This window comes from Coenobita brevimanus, chromosome 23, assembly GCF_032717465.1.
Source record: "Coenobita brevimanus isolate Jiangsu-jjx chromosome 23, ASM3271746v2, whole genome shotgun sequence".
Classification (NCBI taxonomy): Eukaryota; Metazoa; Arthropoda; class Malacostraca; order Decapoda; family Coenobitidae; genus Coenobita; species Coenobita brevimanus.
Genome location: NC_136976.1, coordinates 39,581,372 through 39,607,921, shown reverse-complemented (window position 1 = coordinate 39,607,921; position 26,550 = coordinate 39,581,372). Strand labels below are relative to the sequence as shown.

The 26,550-nt window shown below is 40.7% G+C and overlaps 1 protein-coding gene across 1 annotated transcript in view; it reads right to left on the bottom strand.

The window, feature by feature from the left end:
• LOC145392951 (pyruvate dehydrogenase phosphatase regulatory subunit, mitochondrial-like) overlaps nucleotides 1-26,550 on the bottom strand; it is an 865,738-nt gene that overhangs the window by 214,120 nt on the left and 625,068 nt on the right. Inside the window, exons 16-17 of the mRNA XM_080267241.1 lie at nucleotides 26,286-26,484; nucleotides 10,133-10,255 (exon numbers count right to left, since the gene is read on the bottom strand). Of these exons, the coding sequence (XP_080123367.1) occupies nucleotides 10,133-10,255; nucleotides 26,286-26,484 (322 nt within the window). The remainder of the gene's footprint in view (nucleotides 1-10,132; nucleotides 10,256-26,285; nucleotides 26,485-26,550) is intronic.

The window sequence follows — 26,550 nt, the reverse complement described above, 5'->3', positions numbered from 1 at the left end:
GAACAAAGGAAGAATATAAAAGAACAAGAAATGAATACACAAGAATACGTAGAGAAGAAGAAAGGAATTTTGAAAAAGGTATAATAGACAAATGCAAGGATGAACCCAAACTGTTTTATAGATTTGTTAATGGCAAACTGAAACAAAAGGAAGGAATCACCAAACTGAAAGTAGAAGGAGAGGTCTATAAGGATGAGGCAATGCAAGCAGAAATAATGAACAAATGTTTCCAGTCAGTTTTCACTAAAGAAAAGGAGCTTGTGGAAGGGGAGGAAGTGATTCGAAATGTTCTGGTGATAAAAGATATAAAAGTGGAGGTACAGGAAGTGTATAAATTACTGGAAACTCAAGATGTAAGGAAAGTCCCAGGACCTGATGGAATTTCTAACTGGGTACTGAAGGAATGCAGAGAACAACTAGCGGACAAAATTCACAGTTTAATCGAATGCTCACTGGAAGAGGGGAAAGTGCCACAAAAATGGAAGAGGGCAAATGTGGTACCAATTTACAAGGGAGGAAACAGGGAAGAACCCCTGAATTACAGACCAGTGTCTCTAACCAGCATGGTCGCAAAATTGTGTGAGAGAATCCTGAAAGACAGATAGATAAAATATCTGGAAGAGATGAATATTTTGGCTGAATGCCAGTTTGGATTCAGAAGTTTAAGGTCATGTGTTTCTAACTTGTTGAGCTTGTACTCAAAAGTGATTGACGTGGTACAGGAGAGAGATGGTTGGGTGGATTGTGTGTACTTAGACTTAGAGAAGGCCTTTGACAAGGTACCTCATAAGAGACTAATGTGGAAACTAGAATATATAGGAGGACTGAAGGGGAAACTTCTGGAATGGATGAGAGACTTTTTGAGAGACAGACAAATGAGGACAGTAATAAAGGAAAAGATGTATGGATGGAGGGAAGTAACAAGTGGAGTCCCTCAAGGCTCAGTGTTGGCACCAGTAATGTTCCTGATTTACGTAAATGATATGGTAGATGGAGTGTATAGTTATGCAAGTCTGTTTGCTGATGATGTAAAGATCTTGAGGAAGGTAGAGGTTGAGGAGGATTGTAAAATACTGCAGGAGGATTTGGATAGGATACACGATTGGAGCCGGACATGGGAAATGAAATTTAATGTAAAGAAATGTAAAATATTGGAAATGGGTAAAAGTACCAGGAGGCCATCACTGAATTATTTTTTGGGTAATGAATTAATCACAAAAAGGAGAGAAGAGAAAGATTTGGGAGTGCTGGTCCAAGATAGTATGTCACCAGAAAAGCACATTAACAAGATAGTTGGAGAGACTTATAAACTCTTGACTAACATAAGAGTAGCATTTCATTATATGGATGAGGAGATGATGAAAAAATTGATAGTGGCCATGATCCGTCCCAGGTCAGAATATGCAGCAGTAGTGTGGTCCCCACACAAAAAGAAAGATATAAACAAGATTGAGAGAATACAAAGAACAGCAACCAAGATGGTCCCCAGTCTGGCAGACCTGTCATACAGAGAGAGGCTGGAAAAGCTGGATTTGCCTTCCTTAGAGTAAAGGAGAAAGAGAGGAGACATGATTGCAGTGTTCAAGACCATGGTGGGAGTAGATAAAATTGACAAAGAAGATCTGTTTGTATGGGATAAGAGAGCAACAAGAGGACACGGAATGAAATTGAAAAAGTCAAGCTGCTTGAAGGATATCAAGAAATATAGCTTTCCTTAGAGAAGTATAGACTTATGGAATAGCCTGGACAAAGAGATCGACCAGTCTAAAAACTTAAACGAGTTTAAAGCTAAATTTGACTTATTGAGAAACGGCGACGGAAACCCACGAGCATAGTACAATCCGTGTATATCACAATTAGGTATATTAGGTAAATACTTAAATATTTGGAACGACTTAGACAAAGAGGTGGTGCATGAGAAAAACATTCATGTGTGTAAAGGTAGACTTGATAAATGTGGATATGGAGACAGGACAATACGAGCATTGCTCAATTCCTGTTTACTACAAATAGGTAAATGCAAATAGGTAAATACATCACAAATAATCACACACATATAGGCTGTGATCATTCCTTTCCTCCTCTCTGTAAACTCCATCTCAATGCTCCAGAAACATTATAACACTGCTAGAGGATGTGAGTAACCAGTTTAATTGTCTAGTTTTTATACTAGGTACTGTAAGGTATAAAATGTGTATGTTTACTATATATTCTCGTAGGGAAAATGTGGTGGATTTCATTGTTTTTCTCTTAGGCATTTTACTCGTAAAGTATAGGTCGCATCAAAAATCCAAAGAACGAATGATCAAGCTGATGTTTTCTTATGCATTTGTAAAGCAAAATAACCTATGAGTGCAAATAATTATTTTGGGAAAAGTTTCAAAACATGAACATACTCAGCCTACAGGCGGGAGCATACGTGCTGTTACAGTGCGCAACCCTTTGTAACTTTTCAAAATTCATTTTCTCAATAAAAATAAAGGTTATAACACTGTGTATTATATGATGGGCTTCCTTAACCTTTGGGCTAGAAAACTGGAAATAATTTACATATAAGTTTGTTACAGTGTCAATAACAACATACAAACTGATTAACAAATCAGACCTTTTATGTGATTTTTTAGTTTTTTTTTCAATTTACTTGAAAACTATTGGGTGTATCAAATCACCACGGGGCTCATTAGAAAGCTTGTGAAATTCTGCATATAGATATATACTTTGCAACTGCACGTCCTCAGAAAAATTTTGTGCAGTGATGTTGGGAAGTTATTAGAAGCTTGTTTTCACCTAAATAAGGTTTATTCTTACTTCATTCCTGTACATTTATTCATCTGTTTTATTTTTATTTTTTTGCTTATAAACATTAGCAAAGATGATGGGCTACGAATCATAACAATATAAACATTTTCTGAGGGTAACTTTGGTCTTCAAATTTTTTTTCTTTCCGCGCAAGCGGAGGCAGCCTAAGCAGGGTTTTGGTTTTGTGCCTGGCTCCAGAACTTATTGGAAACTTATGGTGCACGAGAGGGTTAACACACGCAATAATGACGATTCAAAGGCCATTTTGGAACAAACAAATGACTATGCTTGCATGCTGCCAATCATACAAGTGAAAATAGTGATCGTACATCAGCCAGTGAGGCTTTTAACTTTTTCGTCATCGTTTAAGTGATTCATTGCTTTCTGGTTGATCTTATAATGAGGGCGTGCAATAGCTGGCCCCTGATTTACATGACTAATGTGTTAAACTGGCATGCCAGGTATCCTGAAACTGTATATCTTGGCTCTTTTAAGAGGGAAGCCTGTTTGGAGAGCCAACATGTAAAATTCTGGAATTTTGTTTTATAACATTGTGGTAGGTGGGGTTGCTCACCATCCACTCACTCGATGTAGTGCTGCTATCGAGTGTCTGCCCTTTCCTCTCCTCCCTCCTTTCCTTCCTTCCTCTTCTGTGTTTCTGTACTTCATTCTTTCCTCGTCCTTCTGCCTATGGATGACTTTACACTCCCTCTTTTGTCTTTCTTTCCTTCATTCTTTCCTGTTCCTTCTACCTATGGGTGACTCTACACTGAGTGGCAAGCCAAATGGTTTCCTGTACACCAGGAAACCACTTACTATGCTAGGTGGTAACCAATAACCAAATTATGGCACTGGTGGTTTAGTGGGTAATTGCAGTGCTCCAATAGGACTGAGCCAGTGAAGGTTTATATCCAAGGGATGGTTGGGGTTTATTGCTCACATAATGCCACTCAGGGATGAGTGAGGCTGGTCACTCTCATCTTAATGTCAGGACCAACTTGCCTAGCCCTGGGATCCTATGCTTCTCATGGGACAACATTGGATTAGATGATGGATGGATGTTTTCTAACTAGTATCATGCAATGTACTGTACAAACACGCTGATTATTTCTTAAGCTGATCTGTTCTTAAATTATATCATCTGAAAAATCTGATAAAACTCTGCCATTTTTTTCCCTTCATCATTTTCAAACTAACTGAAGGATGTGGCCTTTTTTTATTTTTTTTCTTACCTTATACTAAAGACTAAATACTTGATTTTGATCAATGGATATTTATCCACTGCTACAACTAGTGTCACTTTGATTATTTTCGTTGCATTATTTTTATATTACATATCTGGCACAGATGATGTGCTTACGTGTGGTGGCACTGTACACTCTAGGTGGAGCTGGCACAGCATCCACCCAGGAGCAAAATCTCCTAATATATCCCTGCACCTTCCCAAGGAAAAATCCCAGTCTGACCCTGGTGTGGTGCAGAACTGTTCACCATAAACGGGCACTGGATCCCTACACAGTGTATGTGTTGTACTGTATCTGGGGACATGCTCCACAGAAGCAGCTGCTTATCTGTGGTTGATGGGTCTGCTCAAAAAGCAAGAACAACAATGCTCTATATAAGAATGAAACAGCATTATGCAAAATCTACATTACCCAGGAAAAATCCCATTGATGTTTGTTCTCCCAAGTTTCTTCTTTAAAATGAGGTCTTAGGAACTAAATTTGGTAAATAGCTGATGGAACTATGCTCATTTAAAGTACAAAAATTTGATTTTAAAGAAATGGGGATTAACATTTTCATTGTTCTCTTATATTCTCTGTCAGTATTCTTTGATATACAGTGAAATCTCCCATAAGTCAGAATCCTTTTAGTCAAGATTACACTTATGTCAGCATGGCAATTGACATTCGTTGATGAAAATTTAAATTTTTTAGAAAAACTGTTGTAAAAATCACCCCCCAAAAAAAGTCGTAAAATGTCATCTAAAGGAAACCCAATCTCGGCACGACACACTAGGTTCATTATGTTTTAGCCTATGGGGGCCCAGTGAATCAATATGCAACCTCCTAAGCAGTATGTCCTCAGAGTTGCTCGCACAAATTTTCTGCAATGACTCTGACAGTGATTAATTTTGCTTACAATAGTGCTTTACAGTAGTGATTAAGGTCTGTTGATTATGGCCTGCATATAAAATACTGTATATATAAAGTGTAATAGGTTCTTAAGGCCAGTATATAAAGTGTATATAAGGTGTAATAGTGTTCTTCTATCTATTCTATCTATCTATCTATCTATAGTGTTCTTAAGGCCTGTATATAAAGTGTAAATAAAGCATAATAGTGTCCTTAAGGCCTGGGTATAAAATGTATATGAAGTGTAAGGTAGTGCAATTGTGATTATAGTTAGAAAATGTTGCACAGAAGTGAAAATGTTGCACAAAAGCAACCATGTGCCCCCCTAACACCTGTATATCCTACCAAAAGGCCCTCTTTAAATGCTTCGATTACACCCTCTGCAAATATGGTGGGTGATTTTTTTTTTCTGGTTAGTCAGGAGGCATCACATTTTCGATAAGTTGAAATTTCTGTGAAGTCGGAATGGCCTCGGCTCCTATTATTACTGTACTCTATAATATAATAGCTTACTAGAGGCAGGTGGTAATGACCATAAACCACTCAGCTGATGTAGTGCTGCCTGCTTCTTCATTAAGTGGCTCTGCACTGAATGACATGCCTAATGGTTTCCTGTAACCCAGGAAACCATTTGTAATACAGTACTGTACTGGGTAGTTTGAGACACAAATGCAGCAATCATTCAGGAACCAAACCTCTACACTCTTCCCTGCACATAGCCACAATGAAGCGCTGTGCACAACAGGAGAACATCCGTTCACTGCACATGACAACCCTCCAAGAGCAAATGCTTGCCTGGGGTTGATAGTTTTTTCTCACTCTGTATTAGCCTGGACCTTGGGGGCTGCCCCCCAACTGAGAAGCACCCAGAGATCCCATCCTGACTTACAGCTAGTCTGGAGGGAGGACTACCACTGTGCAAAATTTAGTCCTCCTGAGTAAAAAACTATGGCTGAGCATTTCAGCAATACCCAGAACCCCCAGGATCACCTCCACCCTTATGGTGAGTAGTCCTTAGAGATTCCACCCTGCCTAAAACTTGGTCTGGACCAAAGAATACCACTGTAAAATAAATTTTCCTAGGTCATAAAACTATGGCTGTGCATGACGGCATTGGTCAAGATCCTCAGGAGCTGCCTTCCCTTATTAGGGGTGGCCCCTTGGAATCCCACCCTGCCTAAAAACCTGATCCTGACAGAGGTTTAACACTTTGCTAAATTTTTTCCTTCAAAAAATTGATAACAGCCATACACACAGAAACACACACTGTGCAATTGTGCTTGGGAAATATTTGGGAAAATGTTTTCTGCAGCTGGACAAAAAGCAAATTCACCTGTGTGTTGGCAGGAGCCTATACCTGTAATATCTTACAATATCAATATTTCATTTTTGCCTGCTGGTCAATTTTTCAGTCCAAAAAAGAGTCATTGAGTTACAAGTAACAAGGAGGTACAAGAAAATATTAGTACCTCAAAGACTTTGAGATCCATACCAAGGAGATACTTCGTATTTGCTTGGGAATGCATTTCCAGTTTGCAGTTATTCTAGTTTGCCTATTGAGGTTTCTTTTAAACTGCTTTACCGTCGTGCTATTAACAATATCCTGGGTGGAGCAGATCTTGTACATGAAAAAGTTGTCACATGTGCTGGTGTTAAATTTTTTCAATTCCAGCTTCCAACCATATTTGCGTCTCAAATTCGTGTTCAGACTAAACAACTTCCTATTCAGTATTTTAAGCACTTAACAAGCTGACCTCGTTTTTTATGAGTTACAAATGAAAACAGTCCCAGAGACCTCAGGCGATCCTGATTACTCAGTCTCCTGATGGATGGAATAAGTTTTATAGCTCTAGATTAAACTCTTTCAAATTGATCTGTCTTTCCTAAATGTAGGCAACTAGAACTGCACAGCATACTCCAGAAGTGGCTATAATATGGAGTTACAGTGTGCAAAAACAATCTCTTTATTCCAATAATGAAACAGCCTCTGAATGCAGCCTAGTAATTTCTGGTCTTTTTTCTCCACTCTGATGCACTTTTTGGGTTTAGGTAAACACTGATCAATGCACCAAAGTCCTTTTCCAAACCAGCCATTCTCAGAGTTCTCCTCGAAAGGGAATAGTCTGATCCAGGATTTGTATGGCCACTATGCATCACCTTGCATTTCTCCAAATTAAATAGCATTTGCTAGGTCTCAGACCGTTCCCCTTCCCTACACAAGCCTGCTGGGAGTTTTCCAGTTCCCATCAAGACTGCTCACATCTGGTCCAAGTCAGGTGTCATCTGCAAACTCTGAGATCACACTTAGCAGGCCAACATGTCACTGATATAAATGAGGAACAGGAGATTACTGGGTAGGAAATCCAGTAAGTGACTGAAGCTCAACAAGAAGAAATTCCACTGATCACTATTCGCTGTTTCCTATCTGTTAGCCAGTTGTCTATCTAGAGTGTAACCTCCCTAATACTTGTAATACTGAGTGCACAGACTTTGGACATTAGTCAGAGGTGAGGCACTTTGTCGAATGCCTGTTGAAAGTCTAAGTAAAGGATGTTTGCTGCTTTATTCCTGTCATACTCACAAATCATTTTGTATAAAAATTCAAGTAAACTGGTTAAGCATGATCTAAGTCATCTGAACCCATCCAAAAGTCCACAATCAGGTTGTGATTTTCAAGGTGTTTGACTATCCTGCCTACAATCATTCCTTCACAAAGTTTTACTATAACGGAGGTTGGACTAATTGAATGGTAAATATCATGACATTCCTGATTCCCTCACTTCAAGACTGAGGTCTACATCTTCCAGCTTCCAGTGCTTTGGCACTTCCCCTGTTTCCAGCAACTTGTTGAAGATTTCTGCAAGTAAAGGAGCTACCTGGTCACACACCTCTAAGAACTCTTGAAGGAATTTTAACTAGACCAGGTTACCTGTATATATTTAGCTTGCTGATTCTTCTTGCCTCCTCCTCAGATGTACATCTAAGGATGATGAAATCTTCACTCTCATAGGCCAGTACTGGTCTTGTCATGTTATGAGTATCTTTTAAAATAAAGACTAAAGCAAAATACCTGTAGTTATTCAGAGTGTTACCCACATCCAAGTCTAAGACTTGCATTAGACCTGACTGATCCATAAGTGGACCACTACTACCTCTGAAAGGTTTCCTACTACTGACATGGTTGAAAAATTCTTTAGGGCTCTCTTTGCATCATTGCAACACCATGGTTCCAATTTTTTTTTTTTCCAACTTTACTGAAATTTCACTCTCCTACATACAGTCTTGAAGGAGTCCAAATCATTTTGATCCTCTCTGCTTTTGTCCCTCCTGTATTCAGCCTTTCTCTCTTTTATTACAGTGGGTAATTCATTACCAAACCATTTTGGATGAACTGATCTTGCCTTTGTGGACATACAGGGTATGAATGCAACCTGACATTTTGATAATTGCTCTTAAAACGAGTGATACATTGCATTTACATTATTGCCCTCAAGTCCAACACTCATAAATTCTAAAACCTGAAAAGTCAGCTAGGTGGAAATCTTGAGAGAGAGAGAGAGAGAGAGAGAGAGACTAGTGAATGGTGGAGGGTGGAATCTACACATGATGGATGCAGATGATGATGTGGTATCTGCCAAAAAAGAACTAAAATTCTGTAGGCAGGAAAAGGGCTCTGTTGGTGTCCGTGAGCATCATAACTTGAATTTAAATGTAGATAAAGAGTACAGTAATGGTTGTTGAGGGAGGTGACTCCCAATGTGATATTATCATAAAAGAAAAGAGATTTGAATCAATGAGAATGTCTGACCATCTGGGTGCTAGAAATATGAGGTAAATGTGAAAAAGAAATGGAAGATAGAGTGGCACACTGAAGGAAAGTGGCTGGTGCTATGAATGTCTTGATATGAAACAGAGGTCCAAGTGTGCAAGGAAAGAGTTTTAGTACCCACATAAATATATGGGTACAAGACATTGCTATGACAGTTAAATGTAAAGTCAGGCATAGAACAGTAAAAATGGAGTTACTGAGAAATGTGTGTGGAGTGTGCAGAATATATAAGATAATAAATATTGTGATTCATGAAAGATGTCAAGTAAAAAAAGTCTTTAGACAACAGAGTTGAAGAAAGTGTGCTTTGATGGTATGGTCATGTGGAGAGAATGGGTATGAATGGGTGGTAGAAAGGGTATATGTTAGTGACCTTAAAGGTGGAAGAAGGCATGATATAGGCCAAGAAGAAGGTGGACAGATTGTAAACTGAGAAAGAGAGGTATGGAAGCTAATGAGGCAAGGGAACAGACAAGGGCTTGGGCTGGCTGGATGAATTATGTACAGAAGTGTGCAAGACAAGGATTTGGCATCCCTTTTCCAAAGAAAGGGATCAGACAAGGGTTTAGGCTGGCTGGATGAATTATATAAACGGAAGTGCATGACAAGGATTTGCATCCCTTTTTCAAAATAAAGGATCAGACAAGGGTTTGCGCTGGTTGGATGAATTATATACAGTGAGTGTATGACATGGATCTGGCATCCCTTTTTCAATATAACAATTACTGCACTGATTCTGTCAGATAGGTAATTATATAAAGTTTCATGTGAAAGGTGTGCCTAGGAGGAACAGACACGTTCCAGGGGGTTTTAATGGTGAGTGAGTGTTTGGCCCACTTCATTATGCATGCTGTTGCAGTTGATTACTTCAACCACTATCATGTTTCTTCCTTTTTCTCGCTTTCTGACTCTTCCTTCACCCCACCTACGGGTAGAAAAGGCAGGATGGCGGCGGTGGCGGCAGTGGGGGCGGTGAAGTAACCATTACAAGAAGTTAATTTTTGCTTGGGTTAAAGGCGCTTTCCAAATATTTGATTGCTTGCAACCACCTAGCTTGTTTACACACTGTATTATAAATCCCATACACAAGAGATCAGACAAGTAGAATGAGTTCATTTTTTAGTGAAATTAGTGATTAAATAAGGGACCCTTCTTCAGACTTTCACTTCAGGCCCAAAGATTCCCTGAGCCACCACTGTTGACAAGCATCTGTTTCAATCTGGTTGGGTTGAGATGTTCCTCTCAACTCCACAGTGCCTGGTGATGACTGCAACTGGCTTGAGTCATATTCCTTTGGATACTGATACAACAATCATAAAACAATGAATAATTATCAGTCATAAAATAATGAATAGTTATAAATCCCTACCTTCATAAGTTGGGTGTAGATATGCAGCGTATACTCAGCAGGAATGATGAATGTGTACCCTGGTTCTCCCATATGAGTGAAGGACAGCACTAGCACACCTGATGCATATCCCAGGTTGATTTCCTGGTTATGGCAAAGAGGCATTGCATTAAACAATACTGTTATATTATCATCACAATCTATTTCTAAAGTACATGATGGTCATACTAAATACTGCATGTATTAATGCCAAGCATGATGTGTCTGAAGCTCAACTTCAGACATAAAGGTATTTCTATCTATCTATCTATTGCCAGACACCTCAATCCCGTAAGGGGTGGGCACAAACAAATCGCCTACATATTGCCCTGTCCCCTGCCATTACATTGCCTTCCCCCAACTCACACCACCTCTCTCAAATACCTCTCCACTCCATTCCTCCATCTCATCCTTGGTCTCCTCTTCCTCCCCCACTCCCCTCCACCTCACTTACATACACTCTCCTCATTAGTCTCATTCTCCATCCTCTACACAGGGCCAAACCACCTCAGTGTTATTCTCCTGATGCTTTCTATCATATCCACATCCACACCACAACACTCCCTCACTTCCTCATTTGTCAATCTGTCTCTCCATGTAACTGCACATGCTTCTCTTAAATAACTCATTTCCACCCTTGAGTCCTTCCAACAAGATCCAAGCTTTGCGTCCATTTGTTTGAGTTGGTATCACAATACTATCATGCAGCAACTTTTTTGCTTCCATGCCCACTTCCCTATTTCTTATCACTGCTTTCAAAGAATAGGTATTTAATACAGTAATAGGTATTTTACAATTCCACACATCCATAATATCACTACAGAAGTTAATTTTTTACATTATCTAATTTAAAATTTTTTCACTCTATGCGACTTGGTGGTGGAATCAGGGTGTAGAGAAGCTGCAGTTAAGGAGAAAAGAAGGCTTTTCCGGGAATGGGAGAAGGGTGGTAACAAATAGGAATACTTGGCTGCCAAGCGTAGGGCTATAACAGAGGTATTCAGGGCAAAATCTGAGTCATAGAGACTTTTACTTCTATCTATCTATCTATTGCCTGACGCCTCAATCCCGTTTGGGGTGGCCACAAACAAATCGCCTCCAAGTCGCCCTGTCCCCCGCCATTTCACTGCCCTGCTCCCAACTCACACCCCCCTCTCTCATATACCTCTCCACCCCATCCCTCCATCTCATCCTCGGTCTCCCCCTCCCTCTTCCACCCTCCACCTCACTCACATACACTCTCTTTGTCAGTCTTTCACCCTCCATCCTCTCCACATGGCCAAACCACCTCAGTGTGTTCCTCACAACGCTTCCTATCACATCACATCCACATCCACTTTTACTTGATAACCTAAATCATGTGGAAAGGAAGAATATGATATTTAAGGTGGCAAATCAGGTGAAGAGGGATAATTGGGATATCATAGAGGAGGAGTGCATGAAGAATGATGAAGGAAGGGCAGCGGTGAAGTGGGGATATCAAAGATGCATGGAAAGAGCATTATATCCAGTTGTTGAATGAGGAGTCTGACTGGGACAGGGAAGGTTTGGAGCCAGCAGAGCCAGTGTTTGGCCCTTGGCCTTTGACTGATGCTACTACAGTGAGTGAGGAAATAGGCTGGATGCAGATGGGGAAGGTAGCAGATGTGTCTGGGTTGACTGCCGAAATGCTGAAGGTCTCAGGAGATATAGGGGTGAGCTTAGCACTGACCTGATAAATATGATTATAATGAGTGTGTTGTCCCAGATGATTGGCTGAAGAGAGTAACTGTACCAATGTGTACAAGGGGAAGGGTGATGCCCTGGAAAGAGGAAATTATAGAGGTATAAAGCTTTTAAATCAGATAATGATGGTAATGAAGAGAGTTCTAGAAGGTATGATTAAAGAAAGAGTGCATATTGATGAGATGCCGTTTGGGTTTATGCCAGGCAGGGGGACCACTGATGCCATATTCACTGTTCGAGAGCTTCAGGAAAAATATATAGGAAAGAAAAGGAAACTGTGCTTTGTTTCTGTTGATTTGGAGAATAACTTTGACAGAGTCCCTAGAAAGGTGGTGAAGTGGGCAACGAGAAAGCTTGGGATGGAGGAGTGCCTGGTTAGGGTGGTTATGGCCATGCATGTGGGTACTTGCACCCAGGTAAGAGTGAATGGAGATTTGAGTGATGAGTTCTCTGTGAATGCTGGTGTGCATCAAGGGTTAGTTTTGAGTCCCTTGCTGTTTATCATGGTACTTGAAGCCCTCTCACATGACTTCAGAAATGGACTCCCATGGGAGATGTTGTATGCTGATGATTTGGTGTTGATTGAAGAATGAAAGGGAGGCAGAGGAAAGATTTAGGAAGTGAAGAGATGGTATGGGCACAAGGGTTTAAGAGTAAATGCAGATAAAACAAAAGTGATGATATCTAGGGTCGGTGGCAGTAATGTCAAAAAAGGAGAGTGGCCATGTGCAATTTGCCACAAGGGCATGGGAAGTAATTCCATCTTGTGCAGTGTTTGTGATAAGTGGGTGCATAAGAGATGTAGTGGTATCAGAGGCAGACTGCAAGATAATGCTGATTTTATGTGTGTGGCTGCCGGGGAGAGCAGGTGGAGATTGTCAGGTATGAAAGAACTGAACTTGCTGGTGAGTCTCTTGACTGCATGGAAGAGTTTTGTTATTTGGGAGACATGTTATGTGCTGGAGGTGGGGCTGGAACTAGCTCTGTGGCTAGGGTGAGAAGTGGTTGGAAGAAGTTCTGGGAGTTGTTGCCTCTCCTGACATTGAGAAGGCTCTCCCTACGTGCTAAGGGGTCTTTGTATGCAGCATGTGTAGGAGTGTAATACTGTATGGTAGCGAGATCTGGGCAGTAAAGGAAAAGGATATTCACAGGCTCAAACATATCAAAATGACAATGATTAGGTGGATGTGCAGTGTGTCCCTCCGTAAAAGGCCTGGGAGGCCTGGATTTATGACGGAAGAGTTGAGAGAGAGGATGGGACTGGAGTGTATTGGTGTTGTGATGAGGAGAGGTAGACTGGGATGGTTTGGGCATGTGGAGAGGATGGGGGATGATAATTGGGTGCAGAAAGTGAGAAGCGTTAATATTGGGGGTGGGATTGCGAGGGGCAGACCGAGAAAGACGTGGGACGAGGTCATTAAGTGAGACCTCAGGGTTAAGGGACTGAACAGGGAGGCTGACCCAGATCGAGCAGCATGGAGAGTCGCCATTAGGTGACCAAGGTCGATGCATGCAAGCATGTTGGAGCCTTCAAAAACGAATGAAATGAAACGTTTTCTCCTCGAAGGCACCCTGAGGAAGAGGCTTTCAGCCACCTTACAACACCACCCATGTTGTAATAATGAAGGAAACATCCCAGGCTCAAAGAACTGAGCAGAAGTTGCATTACATCTTGTCTCCACCAGAAATCATACTTTACAAGGCACAGACACCATCCTTGAAGATCTTTAGTCTTTTTCTGCTCATTCAAACTGAGTGCTCTTCGATGTATTTCACACACTCCCTCTTTGTATCAAAGTAATACCTACAGCAATAAACATTAACCAAGCTTTTGATACCATTCCAAGATATATCATGACAAGGAAAATCTTAGATACACACACAGAAGATAATGACATAAAATGGCTGGCAAATATTCTCTCCAGTTATTCTATAAAGTTCTCTATTCAAAATTCAGTACTATCCAGTAGTGTCACATAAGGCTCAGTACTTTAACCCTACCTTTTAGCCTTTTCCTCCAGGACCCGCCAATCTCTTCTTCATTAACAGTACTATTCTATGCTGCTGATATAAAAAGAGCTTCATGACACCCCAAGACTCAACAAACAAAAGGCCAGCTCCACCTGTTGCTACAATCACTATAACAATGGAAAAAACAAATGCCTTACCAAACAAATCAAATATCACTTTTTTCACTCCAAACATATGTGAATTTCAAACACACTATCAAGTTTCCCTCCTTAGCAGCTACTCATGCTGGGAACACTATCAAAACTTTTAGGACTTACTTTGGTCACACACTTGACCTTTTTCCACCAAACAAGTAACAACAGCGCAATGGAATCTTGTAAACTTTATGCACTGAAAACACATGCAGGCACTATCATAGGATAGAAGAAAAACTCCGAAAAGTATCAACAACTCATTAGAACAAAAATAAATTATGCTAGATCAAGCTAGGTTTGTTCCCACCAATACAAACAAAGATAAGCTAAAAAAATAAAGAAATAAAATTAAAAAAATAAAAATAAACTAAAATCATACGTACATCCGAAAACAAAAATACTTCCAACTGAGGATCACAAGACTATAAATGACACACAGTTCATTGCTTATCTCATAAAATGTGGCAGATTGGAAATCAAAGTGCACCTCATGAAAAAAAATGAATGATGATAAGTTTCTCATATTTGTTTTCTTGTCTTTTCAACTGAAAGAAGAAGTAATAAAATATACGTACAGTAAACCCTCTATAATTCGGATTAATTGGGGGGAACCCTACGTCGAATTATCCAAAAATCTGAATTATTGGAGCTCATGCTTGCCCCTATCCCTAAATCACACCCACACTCACTAAAACATGGCTTAAAAAAAAAAAAAATTGAACAGTACACTACAGTATTACTTTATACTCAAAGAGTGCACAATACAATAAATAAAATAGTGTTAAACCTTGATAATGAAGTCTTGCAACACAATAGTAGAGAACAGTACATTTAAGTGTACCGAAGGTACTGTACAGTTCTTAAAAATTACACGTATTACTACACTTATCGCTACAAAAACTGTTCACGTCCACTTATCACTGGAACCCTTTTTCGGACTTTTCTCGCTTAATTCAAATTTCTATCCAAATCAAAATTAAATGTCTGGTGGTCAAAAAAGATCCTAATTAACTGATTTCCGAATTATTTGGTTTCAAATTAGAGAGGGTTTACTGTATATCAATTTTCATGTCAATATATGCGATAGTTTAGCTACCACAGTGTTCTAAAGTTTGGTAATTTTGAGCTGCCAAAAAAATATGCATGTACAGTATATTATTTTTTTCAAAGACAAGTTTCACAGGTATAATACTGAAGACAGTATGCCGCAGGATGGGTGTGGAAATTTTCTGGTCAGTATCTACCATAGTTTGGCTGTAAAGAACTTGGATATTTTCTTTCTTGTGAAGATGGTACTTTGGCAAAAATGCAGCTACCAGGGATATTCATCATAAATAAATTTTATAAGTACCACAGGAAGGAGTGTATGCATAAATATTACGCAACACAAAATCAGTTCTGTATCTACCTTGGTGTAGCTGAGGTGAATTTTTGAAGTTTTATGGGCTGGATATTGAGCTTCCATTGTACCAAACAATGACTAATGAGGCATGTGTATGGTGGGCTTTGAGTGACTGAAAAGGTTCCAGATCCCTCCACATAACATATTTCAAGTCCTTCATCAACAAACCACCCCAAAACAATGCACGGAAATTTTCAACCCAACATTGGAGTCTGTATGTCACAGTGCACCTCAGAACAGCTGTGGCTGTATGTCACAGTTAACAGTTCAAGCCAAAGTTTCAATACTGTAAAAAAAAAAAAAAAAAAAAAAAAAAAAAAAAAAAACAATGTAAAAGGCAATACTGAAGGAACTGAAACACCAAAGGGTTTGCAGTGACCTCTTGAAATGCGGGCAATATGAAAGGCAGAGAGGAGGGGGAGGGGAGTAGGCAGAAGCCTTGAGCAGGAGATGGGTGCATGTCTGTTGTGTACAGGAGGTCAGATGGAGAGGAGGATCAGCAAGGATGATTGTTAGGAAGGATAGTAAGTATAAGTTATTCTGGAGGGGAAGTATGGACAAACGTGGTTGGGTGGTGCTGTTTGTTGATGAGAAATAGATAAGTTATGGTCAGCTTGGATGATGAGGAACAAGACAGGTTTTGAGATGATTTTATATATATGGTTGGATGAACTGGGGATGATGAAACTGTAGTTATGGGTGGGAATTTCAATGGCCATGTGGATGCAGCAAAACAAGAAAATGATGGTGTGCAATAGGGATATATATATAATACAAGAAATGCAGAAGGTGAAATGATACTAGAGTTCAGAGAAGCGGTTAATACAGTTGCGGGCAACACATTTCTTAGGAAAAGAGAGAGTAGATTGATAACATGTGAGTCTGGGGGCTGTAGTAGCCAGATCAACTATTTCCTGATCACACGGGCTGATAAAAGGCTGGTAAAGGTTGTGAAGGTTATTAGGGACGAACTGTGTGCAGTAGCAGAAATTAATGATAAGTGACATAGGACTAATGAAATAGGTGGTGACAAAAAAGGAACATGTACCCAGGAGAAAAACAAGGAAATTGAAAAGCCATGCTGCAAGAGATGCCGTCTATAGAAACAAGAGTAGCATAGTAGCCGAGCATGGGTCTATAGACAGAAGCGTAAATATGCATTCAGAGCTCTCAAGTCCAATCTCTTGAGAGTTATTGATTCAGTGTGTAACTGAACAAAGGGCCCACCCAGACATAAGATAATGTGGTGGTGGTTAAAGAGAAATGAAGACAGTTTACAGAATAGAAAAGGAGTGGTAACTGAGAGGAATACTTGGCTGCTATGTGCAGAACCAAAATGGAGATATACAGGGCAAAGGCTAAGTCAGGATTTTTACTAGTTAGTTTAAACAATGCTAATATGAGGATTGCTGTATTTAATATGGCTATACAGATGACACGAGAAAATATGGATATCACATGCATGCAGTGTGATAACAATGAAGAAAGAAGGGTACTGGTAGATGGTGAGAACAGTGAGAATGCTTGGAGAGAAAAGTACAAATAGTTGCTGAATGAGGAGTCTGACAAGAACAGGGAAAGTCTGGAGACAGCATATCCAATGTCTGACCCTTAACTTTTGCAAGGTGATTGACAGAATGCAGTTGGAGAAGGCTGTGTGTGTGCAGGGGTTAACTGCTGAGATGCTGAATGCCTCAGGAGATGTAGGAGTGGGTTTAGTTACTATATATCTCTCTATCTATCTATAGCCGGTTGCCTTAATCCCACAACGCATGGCGACAAAAAAAAAATCACTCTGATGTTGCCGTGTCCTCTGTCATTTCACTGTCCTCCTGTCAATTTACACTTCCCTTCTATCATATACCCCTCCACTCCATCCTTCCATCTCATCCTTGGTGTTTCCCTCTCACTCCCCCCCCTTCCACCTCACTCACATACATTCTCCTAGTTAGTCTCTCACTCTCCATTCCCTCCACATGGCCAAACCACCTCAATGTATTTCTCCTAACGCTTTCTATCACATCCACATTCACACTACAATGCTCCATCACTTCCTCTTTTCTCAGTCTATCTCTCCATGTAATTCCACATGCTCCTTTCAAATAACTCATTCCCACTGTCCTCACTCTTGAATTGTGTCCTTCCACCACGGTTCAAGCTTCGCTTCTGTACATTAGAGTGGGGATCACAATATTGTCATGCAGCGACTTTTTCATTTCTATGCTCACTTCCCCGTTTCTTATCACTGCTTTCAATGAACCAGAACCTTTCTTCCCTGTTGTACCCTTTCAAGCACTTCATCCTTCAAACTTGCATCTTTACTCATCACACTACCTAAGTACTTAAATGCACTCACATCTCTCATTTCCTCATCATCCAACCTTACTGTACATTCAGTGACATCATTCATCATGGTCGGGTGGGTGGGGGACATAAAAACCGCGACCATCCATCCTTTTCTCAGTGATGACCAAATGAGATGCATGGAACCATTGTCTGACTCACTCTTTATTCATTTCTGCAACATTCATGGCCTTTTCTCTAATTTTCTCTCTGTTGAACACCACCTCTTCCTCTAGACATCATCTGCTTTTCCTCACTGGGATTCACCTTTTTTTTTTTTTTTTTTTTTCCAATGCAAGGAAGAACGAATCAAAGGCCAGGAGCCCACAAACTGTTCCTTCCAAGAAATAAAACAAAAACAAAAGAGAGCCAAATTCAAGATCCGTTTATTTTGAGATGTCTGGACACACTGCGTTTAAAAGACAGGAGATCATAGGAAGTAGGAAATACAGACAGAGGGAGACGGTTCCAGAGATGACCAGTTGCATAAATGAAGGACTGGGAGTAACAATTAACTCTTGCATTAGAGAGTTGGATAGAAAAGGCATGAGAGTTTGTTGCTAGACGGGTGCTACGCACCCATCGTAGAGGTGGAGGGATGCAAGCAGACAGTTCAGAGGAGCAGTGGCCATTGAAGTAGTGACAGAAAAGAGACAAAGATGCAACAGTGCACTGAAGAGACAGAGGTTGAAGGGTGTTTGTAACCCTTTAACCCCTTAACCGCGGGGCGTCACTTTCGTGACGCTTGGGAGCAAGGGATCATACCGCGGGGCGTCGCTTTTGTGATTCTGTGTTATTTTGAATTCACCCGGGCTTCCAAGCAGGGGCTTGTATCATCTATCAGTACTGCCAATGTCCAACACTAGTCAGCACTCCTAATCTCATCTGTACTCCCATCCATTGTTGACAATTTAGCCATTTCTCCCCGTTCTTGACTCCCCTCCCTACCCCCACTCCATTACCCTATCCTCTCACCTGCCCGGCCGTGCTATGCTAAGTAAATCTTCCCTGGAATTTTTCACTGATTTCATCCATTGAAATAAGCCCTATGTCCTATTCTTATACCAAATAATATATACAAGAAAGAAATAAGGTAAGTGAGAGTGCCATACACCTGGAGTTGGCTAATCATCACCTGACAACACCTCACGTGCACACGTTCACTAATTTTTGCTGTTTTTTTCCCCTTGAAATATGCCGTATAATCTATTTTCGTAATAAATATACATGTAAGGAGGGAAGGGAGAAGCCTCAGTGATATTTACATTCACCTGGAACTACCTAATTTATAATGTATTGTCTAGATTTCCTGCCAATCATATCAGTGCTAGACAAAGCTGTTTCAAGATATAACATTGGTAGCTCTGAATATATATCTCCTAAGTAGGCCTCTAATCTATTTTCGTAATAAATATACATGTAAGGAGGGAAGGGAGAAGCCTAAGTGATATTTACATTCACCTGGAACTACCAAATTTAAAATGTATTGTCTAGATTTCCTGCCAATCATATCAGTGCTAGACTTAGCTGTTTCAAGAACCAATATTGGTAACTCTGAATAACCCCTAAAGCAGGCCTCCACGCTGGCCCTCCGTTATCTGTGTACTCTCATCTTCCGAAGCGAGAGTACGTATGTTTCTTCTTGCTGACTTCAAGGCCTTTTTTCACCTCCATGCAAATGGCCCTGTGACCTTTACCCCCTACTAAACCTCGTGTGGAAAGAGGTAAAGGGCTGACAATTGATAAAAGAGTGACTACGATCTTTCTATTGAGTAAAACAGTGCAAGTGGAATTGTAAATAATGTTTAAATAATGTGTAAACAGCAAGTGAAAGTAATGAATGTAAATATACGTGAACAATGGAAAATAGTTTTATAAGTTATTTCAAGTGACAGTGCACACCACACAGTGTAAATAAAATAGAAATGTAAATAACGTAAATAAAATAGAGAACGTAAATAGAAATGTAAATGAGTAGTATTATAAGAATACGAGTATATACCCTAAGAGTAATGAAAGTGAAAGTTTCACTCTAGCATGTCTGAATGCTATGAGTTATGAGAGTGAAGATGAAAGTGACATTCACTCTCAATGCTAGTATACAGGACGAGAAAGTGAATGCTACGTATTTTACTGAAAGAAATTGAATCCCTACAGTGACAATAAACTAATACTACTGAAGGAAACTTATGGATAAAGACTGTAGATATATATAAGTGTTATATAGTAATAGAAATATAAAGTGTGAGGGGTTTTATGAATAATAAATGACAGAGTAACAAATGCGAACTAGTGCCAGTGCGACGATCAGATGCGCTTGTAATTTCCATTGCTTTCACAGTGTTTTTTATTTTGAGTATGGATCCCAAACTACTTGAAAATTGTAGAATAGTGTTTATAGTGTTTGTATCTGGCTGTGGTAATCATATTACGGGTTGTCGGGAAGTGTAAAGTGGAGACTTCGTTACCCTACTTCAGAGGTCTCCACAAGTCCTACGGTAACCGACGAAGGCTCAACAATCATTCCAGGAGAAAGCTGAAGGTATGTGCCATAAGCATATGTAATTTTATTATTCTAGGACTAATAACTGATTTTTGGCAAATATTTTTTGAGAGTCTGTCGGAGCCCAAATAACCCCGCGGCATACGCAGGTCATTGGTAAACAAGCCCGCGGTGTAGGGGTTAATATTATATAGGAAGTAAATATAGTATGTATGTAGTTGTAAGCAGTTGTAAGTAGAATCCAAGTAGGGCGTCACCGCCCAGTATTATGTCTACGAGCACTTATGTTATGTCTGGGATTTGGATGATTCACGACTTCCGTAGTCGCACCGCCTCTCTCTAGCCGGTGGGAGCCGGCGATCAGTAGCTGTCTGTAACGGTCTGGGGTTGGACACGGATGCTGTCCTCTGCTGTTGTACAAAGATTCAAGATGGTGTTTAATATATTGTCAGAAAACTAACTCCTACACTTTGTCTTCACCTACATCTGGCATCAAGGGGCATTGACAGAATTAACAAGGGGGCAAGTATGAGGAGAGTTAATATGATGAAAAGCCTTTGACTCCACCCTATTGAGAAAAGCTGTATGTGGGAAGCCTCCCCACACACGAGAGTTGTACTCTACACAGGGGCGAATAAAGCCCATATATAAAGTCAACAACTGTGCAGAGGTAAAGAAGGCATGGAGTCGGCTTAGCACACCCAATCTCTCGGGAGCAGATTCTACAAGAGATGTATTGAGAAAGCAGCATGTGGGGAGCCTCCCCACACATAAGAGTTGTACTCTACACAGGGGCATATAAAGCCCATGTATAAAGTCAACAACTGTTAAAGGGGTAAAGAAGGCAAGGAGTCAGCTTAGCACACCCAATCTCTCGGGAGCAGATTTTACAAGAGGTGTAATATGATCCTTCCTAGATAAGTCCCAAGTGAATGAAACCCCAAGAACGTTCAAGGATAATGCAGAACTAACCTGGATATTATTAAACATTAGTGGGTACTCCTCTGGAAGATTTTGTAGGGTTGATAGGTGTAAGAACTGAGTCTATGATGCATTAGAAACAACAAGATTATTTTTACCCCAATCAAAGATACGGTAGTAAACCCTTCTCTGTGTCCTCCTACTATCTCTATACTCATTACAAGGGCAAAGGTGGCTGCTGTATGTATTTACACAACAACATATCTTGCTTTTGTGTTCTTCAACCTGAATCTTCTGAATCTCTATCCTCTGGCTTCTTCTATCATGTCATTCTAAATATACAGTATCTGTGCTGTGCAATTATCCTCTAATTCTACCATGAAAAATTCTTTGACTGTCTTACTTCTAAGACAGAACACATCCTATCACCTTCTCCCTTCTCTGAAATCTCCATTCTAGGCGGTCTCAATATTCACCACCACCTTTGGCTCTCCTCTCCTTTCACTGATCCACCTGGTGAATAAGTCTACATCTTTTTTATCCTTCATAACTATGAGTAGCTTGTACAGCACCCTACTCGTATCCTGACCTCCTTGGAGAGAGTTCCAACGTAGCTGACCTCTCCCTTACACCTACCAGTAATCCTTCTGCTTACTCTGATAATCTTTTCTCTCTGTTGGGCTCCTCCAATCACAACCTTATCACCTTAACCTGTCCTGTCACTCCAGTAAGGCCTGTGGACACTCCCAAGAAGCAGCGGCTGTGGCATGTTGGAGCTGCTGATTGGGAGGCCCTCAGGCAGTGCTTCTTTTATATTCCCTGGAATGATTATAGTTTCCGTAACAAAGATCCATCTGAGTGTGCCTCCCACGTTATGGAGGTTATTCTCTTGGGCAAGGAAGCATACATTCCTCTCTCTCTTTCTGTGGAAAAAAAAAAAAAAAAAAAAAAAAAAAAAAACTTTGTTTTATCACATTTGTTCTGATGCTGTCCAAAACAAGGAGAAGGAATACAAAAGGTACCAGAGCTAACCCACCTCTGGATCTCAACTCTTTTATGTCTCCCAGGAACCATGCTAAGTCTTTTCTCCATTCTGGTAAGAATAATTTCGTTCATACCAAATGCTCTAAACTCTCTGACTCAAATTCTTCCTGCTCCTCCTGGCACCTTGGCAAAAATCTTTCTTACAACTTTACTTAACCATTCTTCCCTTCTCTTTTCCACTCTGATGGCTATGTAACTGTTTCTTCTACTGAAAAATCAACACTCTTTTCTCAGACTTTCTCCTCCAATTCCGCCTTAGATGGTTCTGGTGCTGTTCCTCCATCATTTCCCTCCTCTGACTCCCTCATGAATGACGTTAAAGTATCTTCAACCGATGTACTTTCCACCCTCATTGGTCTCAATACTAACAAGGTATATGGGCCTAGTGGGGTCTCTTCAGTTGTCCTCAAGAACTGTGCCTCTGTATTTATGCCTGGCCTAAGTAAACCCTGTTACCTTTGTCTGTCCACTTGTACCATTTCTTCTTACTGGAAATTTGCTTTCATTCAGCATATCCCAAAGAAAGGGGACTATTCTCATCCCTCTAACTATTACCTAATTGCTTAAACATCCTGTATTTCTTAAGTTTTTAAACCTATTCTTAACACAAAAATTTTAAAGTGCTTTTCCTATCAGAACCTTCTTTCCAACTGCCAATATGGGTTCTTCCTGAAACACTCCACTGGCAATCTTCTCACCTTCCTTCAAGACTCTTGATTATCCTCCTTTCAGGACTTTGGTAAAAGCTTTGCCACTGCCCTTGGTATCTTAAAGGCTTTTGATCAAGTCTGGAATAAATCTTTAATTTCCTAACTGCCCTCCTGTGGTTTCTATCCTTCTATGTGTGCCTTCATTTCTAGCTTCCTTTCTGGTTGTTCTACAGCTGCTGTTGTAAATGGCCACCAATCTTCTCCTAAAGCTATCAATGCTGGTGTTCCTCAGGGCTCTGTCCTATCACCAACTCTCTTCCTTTTATTCATCAATGGCCTTCTAAGCAGTACATCTAACTTTATCTACGAATACACTGATGACTCCACCCTTCACCTTTCCATTCACTTCTCACAGCATCCATCTCAGTAATTAATTCAACAAACATGGGATAAGGCTATGGCACACCTAATCTCTGACTTGGCTAATATCTCTGATTGAAGTAAAAGAAATCTTGTTGTTTTTAATGCATCAAAAACTAGGTTCTTGCATCTTTTGACCTGCTAGAGTGTACCACAGAGTATCCTCTAATTTTTAACAATATCTAACTCAATCCTGCATCAACTTTGAACATACCTGGGGTTTCATTCTCTCAGGATTTATCTTGGAATGATTATATTACATCTCTTGTAAAATCTGCTTCCACGAGATTAGGTGTGCTAAGCCGACTCCATGCCTACTTTATCCCTGCATTGCTGTTAACTTTATACAGGAGTTTTATTTGCTCCTGTGTATAATACAACTCGTATGTGTGGGGACTTTCATCTCATACAGCTCCTCTCAACCAGGTGGCATCAAAGGATTCTTGTCTCCTTACCTCTCCTCCTCTTACTGGCTCCCTTCAACCTCTGTCTCGGTGTGCATCTTTATCTCTTTTCTATCGCTACATCAATGGTCACTGCTACTTTGAACTGTTTACTTGCATCCTCGACTACTATGGCAGGTATGTAATGGTCGTAACAGTCATCTTGCAGCAAACTCCCATCCTTTTTCTGTCCAACTGTCTAATGTATGAGCTAACCATTACTCCCAGTCCTTCATGTACACAACAGGTCAACTCTAGAACTAGCTTCCTCTGTCTGTAATTCCTACTGCCTATGACCCCCAGTCTTTTAAATGCAATGTGTCCAGGAATCTCAAAATGCAAGGATCTTGAATATGGCTCTGTGTTATTTTGTTTGTATTTTTTTCTTGGAGGGAACAATCTTGCAGGCTTATAAGTTTTGGTTCCATCTTCCTTGCATAAAAAAAAAAAAAGCACAAATTACAAAATGCCTCCCCCTTTCCCATCTCTATTTGCTCTACTGTTGTGTAACCCTACAACTGTAAGACTGAGCTTACGAGTAGGCCATGTCTCACACAAACCCACCACCAAAGGAGCCTCTGCATCAACCGTTAATCTCAAATATTGAGTCTTCTAGATGACAGTGAGCATTCCAGAATAAGATGCAGGTGTCAATACTGGAAGTCATTATTCAGACAGCATGTAATTCATCTCGGCAAAAGGTGGACACAAACATACCTGAAATGCAGCCCCTAGCAGGCAAGCTGTCCTGAGGCTTCATAGAAGAAAAACACAACTCACCAACCACACCACAGTTCTCAACCAGAACACTTGGAGGTGGAGCAATGGTCGCAGCAAAATACTCCCAGGAGGTACTCCCCTTGGGAGGTTCATATAAGTTATAAGTCCATAGATGGATCAAGTTGCATAGAAAGAATTCAGTGGTGCTGATGGCATCCCTACAGCAGCAAGGTGGTGGTCAGTGACCCTCATGCAGTACCATCTCCTCAGGGAAGAAGGGATGAACTGCCATTTCTACTTCCCGCTGGTAGTCCTCCATACCATCCTTGTCAACCCACTCCTCCACCATGTCCATACAAACCATACAGGCCCCAAAGCGGTTTGACTTCATCCCTTCAGCATAAGTTCCTGTCCCAGGAGAATGATAGAGGGAAGAGGGGGGAAAGTGGATGGTGCAGGTGCTGGTGCAACACAAGGCCAAGAATTATCATGGCAGAATGGGTTCAATTTGTGGAGATGTTGATTAAGTTCAGTCAGACTGAGATTCCCAGTCCTATAATCATCATGAAGGATAACAGCATCACAGTCAACAGGACACATCTGAGAGAAAACTCTATAAGCCTCCCCACCAAAGTAACAAAATTCTGCACTGTTACAACTGACATCCTCCACAGCCACTTGATGGAAACAACTACAATGGGCACAGTGCATCTTGTTATGGCAGGAAATAGCACTACAACCAAACATACAACAATTCAAGCATCAAAGAACAAGGAATATGTATCACTCCACCCTAAAACACAAATGGACAGTGGAGGGTAATGGGCCGAGGAATTTCAGACACACCAACCTAGTTGCCAATTGTTCACCAATGCTGAACCTCCTATGGAGTATGGCAACCTCCACCAACTTAGCAGACTTCTCATCCAGCACTGACAATGAAAATAATAACTCTGCATCTGACACATCTTTAGACACAGGATCTGTCTTTCCAAATTCAAATATATTATCCTCAGAGGAAAAGGAAATCTTGCGCAGTGCCTGACACTCATTGAATACTGTCAAGGTCTCTGGGGCTGGTGTCAGTGTTCCCATATATTCCATGTCCACACAAATCAAGAGCAGTCTGCCACTACCCATCACCCAGATATCTCTCTCTCCTTGACATTCTTCACAAAAGGCAACAGGTTGATTGCAGCTGTAACCCTGGCTGGGTTACCAAACACAGCTGAACTCTCCTCTGTAATCAAATACATCACTTTACCTGGTGGCACTCCTGAACCCTCTTCCCTAGAGAAGGGTCCCAATGATCAAATCTTCCTGAGCTTCTGCAGCAATAGTTTCACCACCTGATCATCTGTTGCATCCATGTCCCCACTTCCTTGCTGGACTCTGGGAGCCTGCATCACCATCTCCATCTCAGTTCCCTCAGGCAGAGGTGACCCGCCCAAAGGATGGCCTGCCTCCGTGACAATACCTCCACCATCCCAGCAGCCATGCCATCTTAAACACCACATCATAACCAAACACCTCAGGCTGTGTCAAAACCAATGAGGATACACCCCACATAAGCCAGTTAAAGCAAGACTGAACAACCAGACATGTCCATTCAGCACCAATGCACCAAGCAAAGTCAGACCAGTGGTTCACTGAAGTAGGGCCCACTTGCAAACACTTCTACTACAGCTACTGCACCCTCAACAGGGAAATTACAAGGTGCTGCTAGATCAACGGTACATTAATTTTTGCATGCAACTTTCTTCCTTTTCCCACTCTCCTTAACAGTTTCCCACACATACCTTAGACATGTGACCATAGAAGACCAGATCAGCATTACAAAGGAGTGAGAGCATTTCACGTGACTTGGGCCCAACCACACTGAGAACCGAGTACATGGAGGTGATGTCAGACACAGAAACACAGGCTTCAGGAGTGATATGCCGCCGCATCCAATCCATAATACGTGTTTGCTGAGTGGTTGGTGCCAACATTAAGTAACTGCAATAGAGAGCAAAAGCATGAGTAAAATATGTAAAGTAGCAGAACTGCACTATAATATGAAAA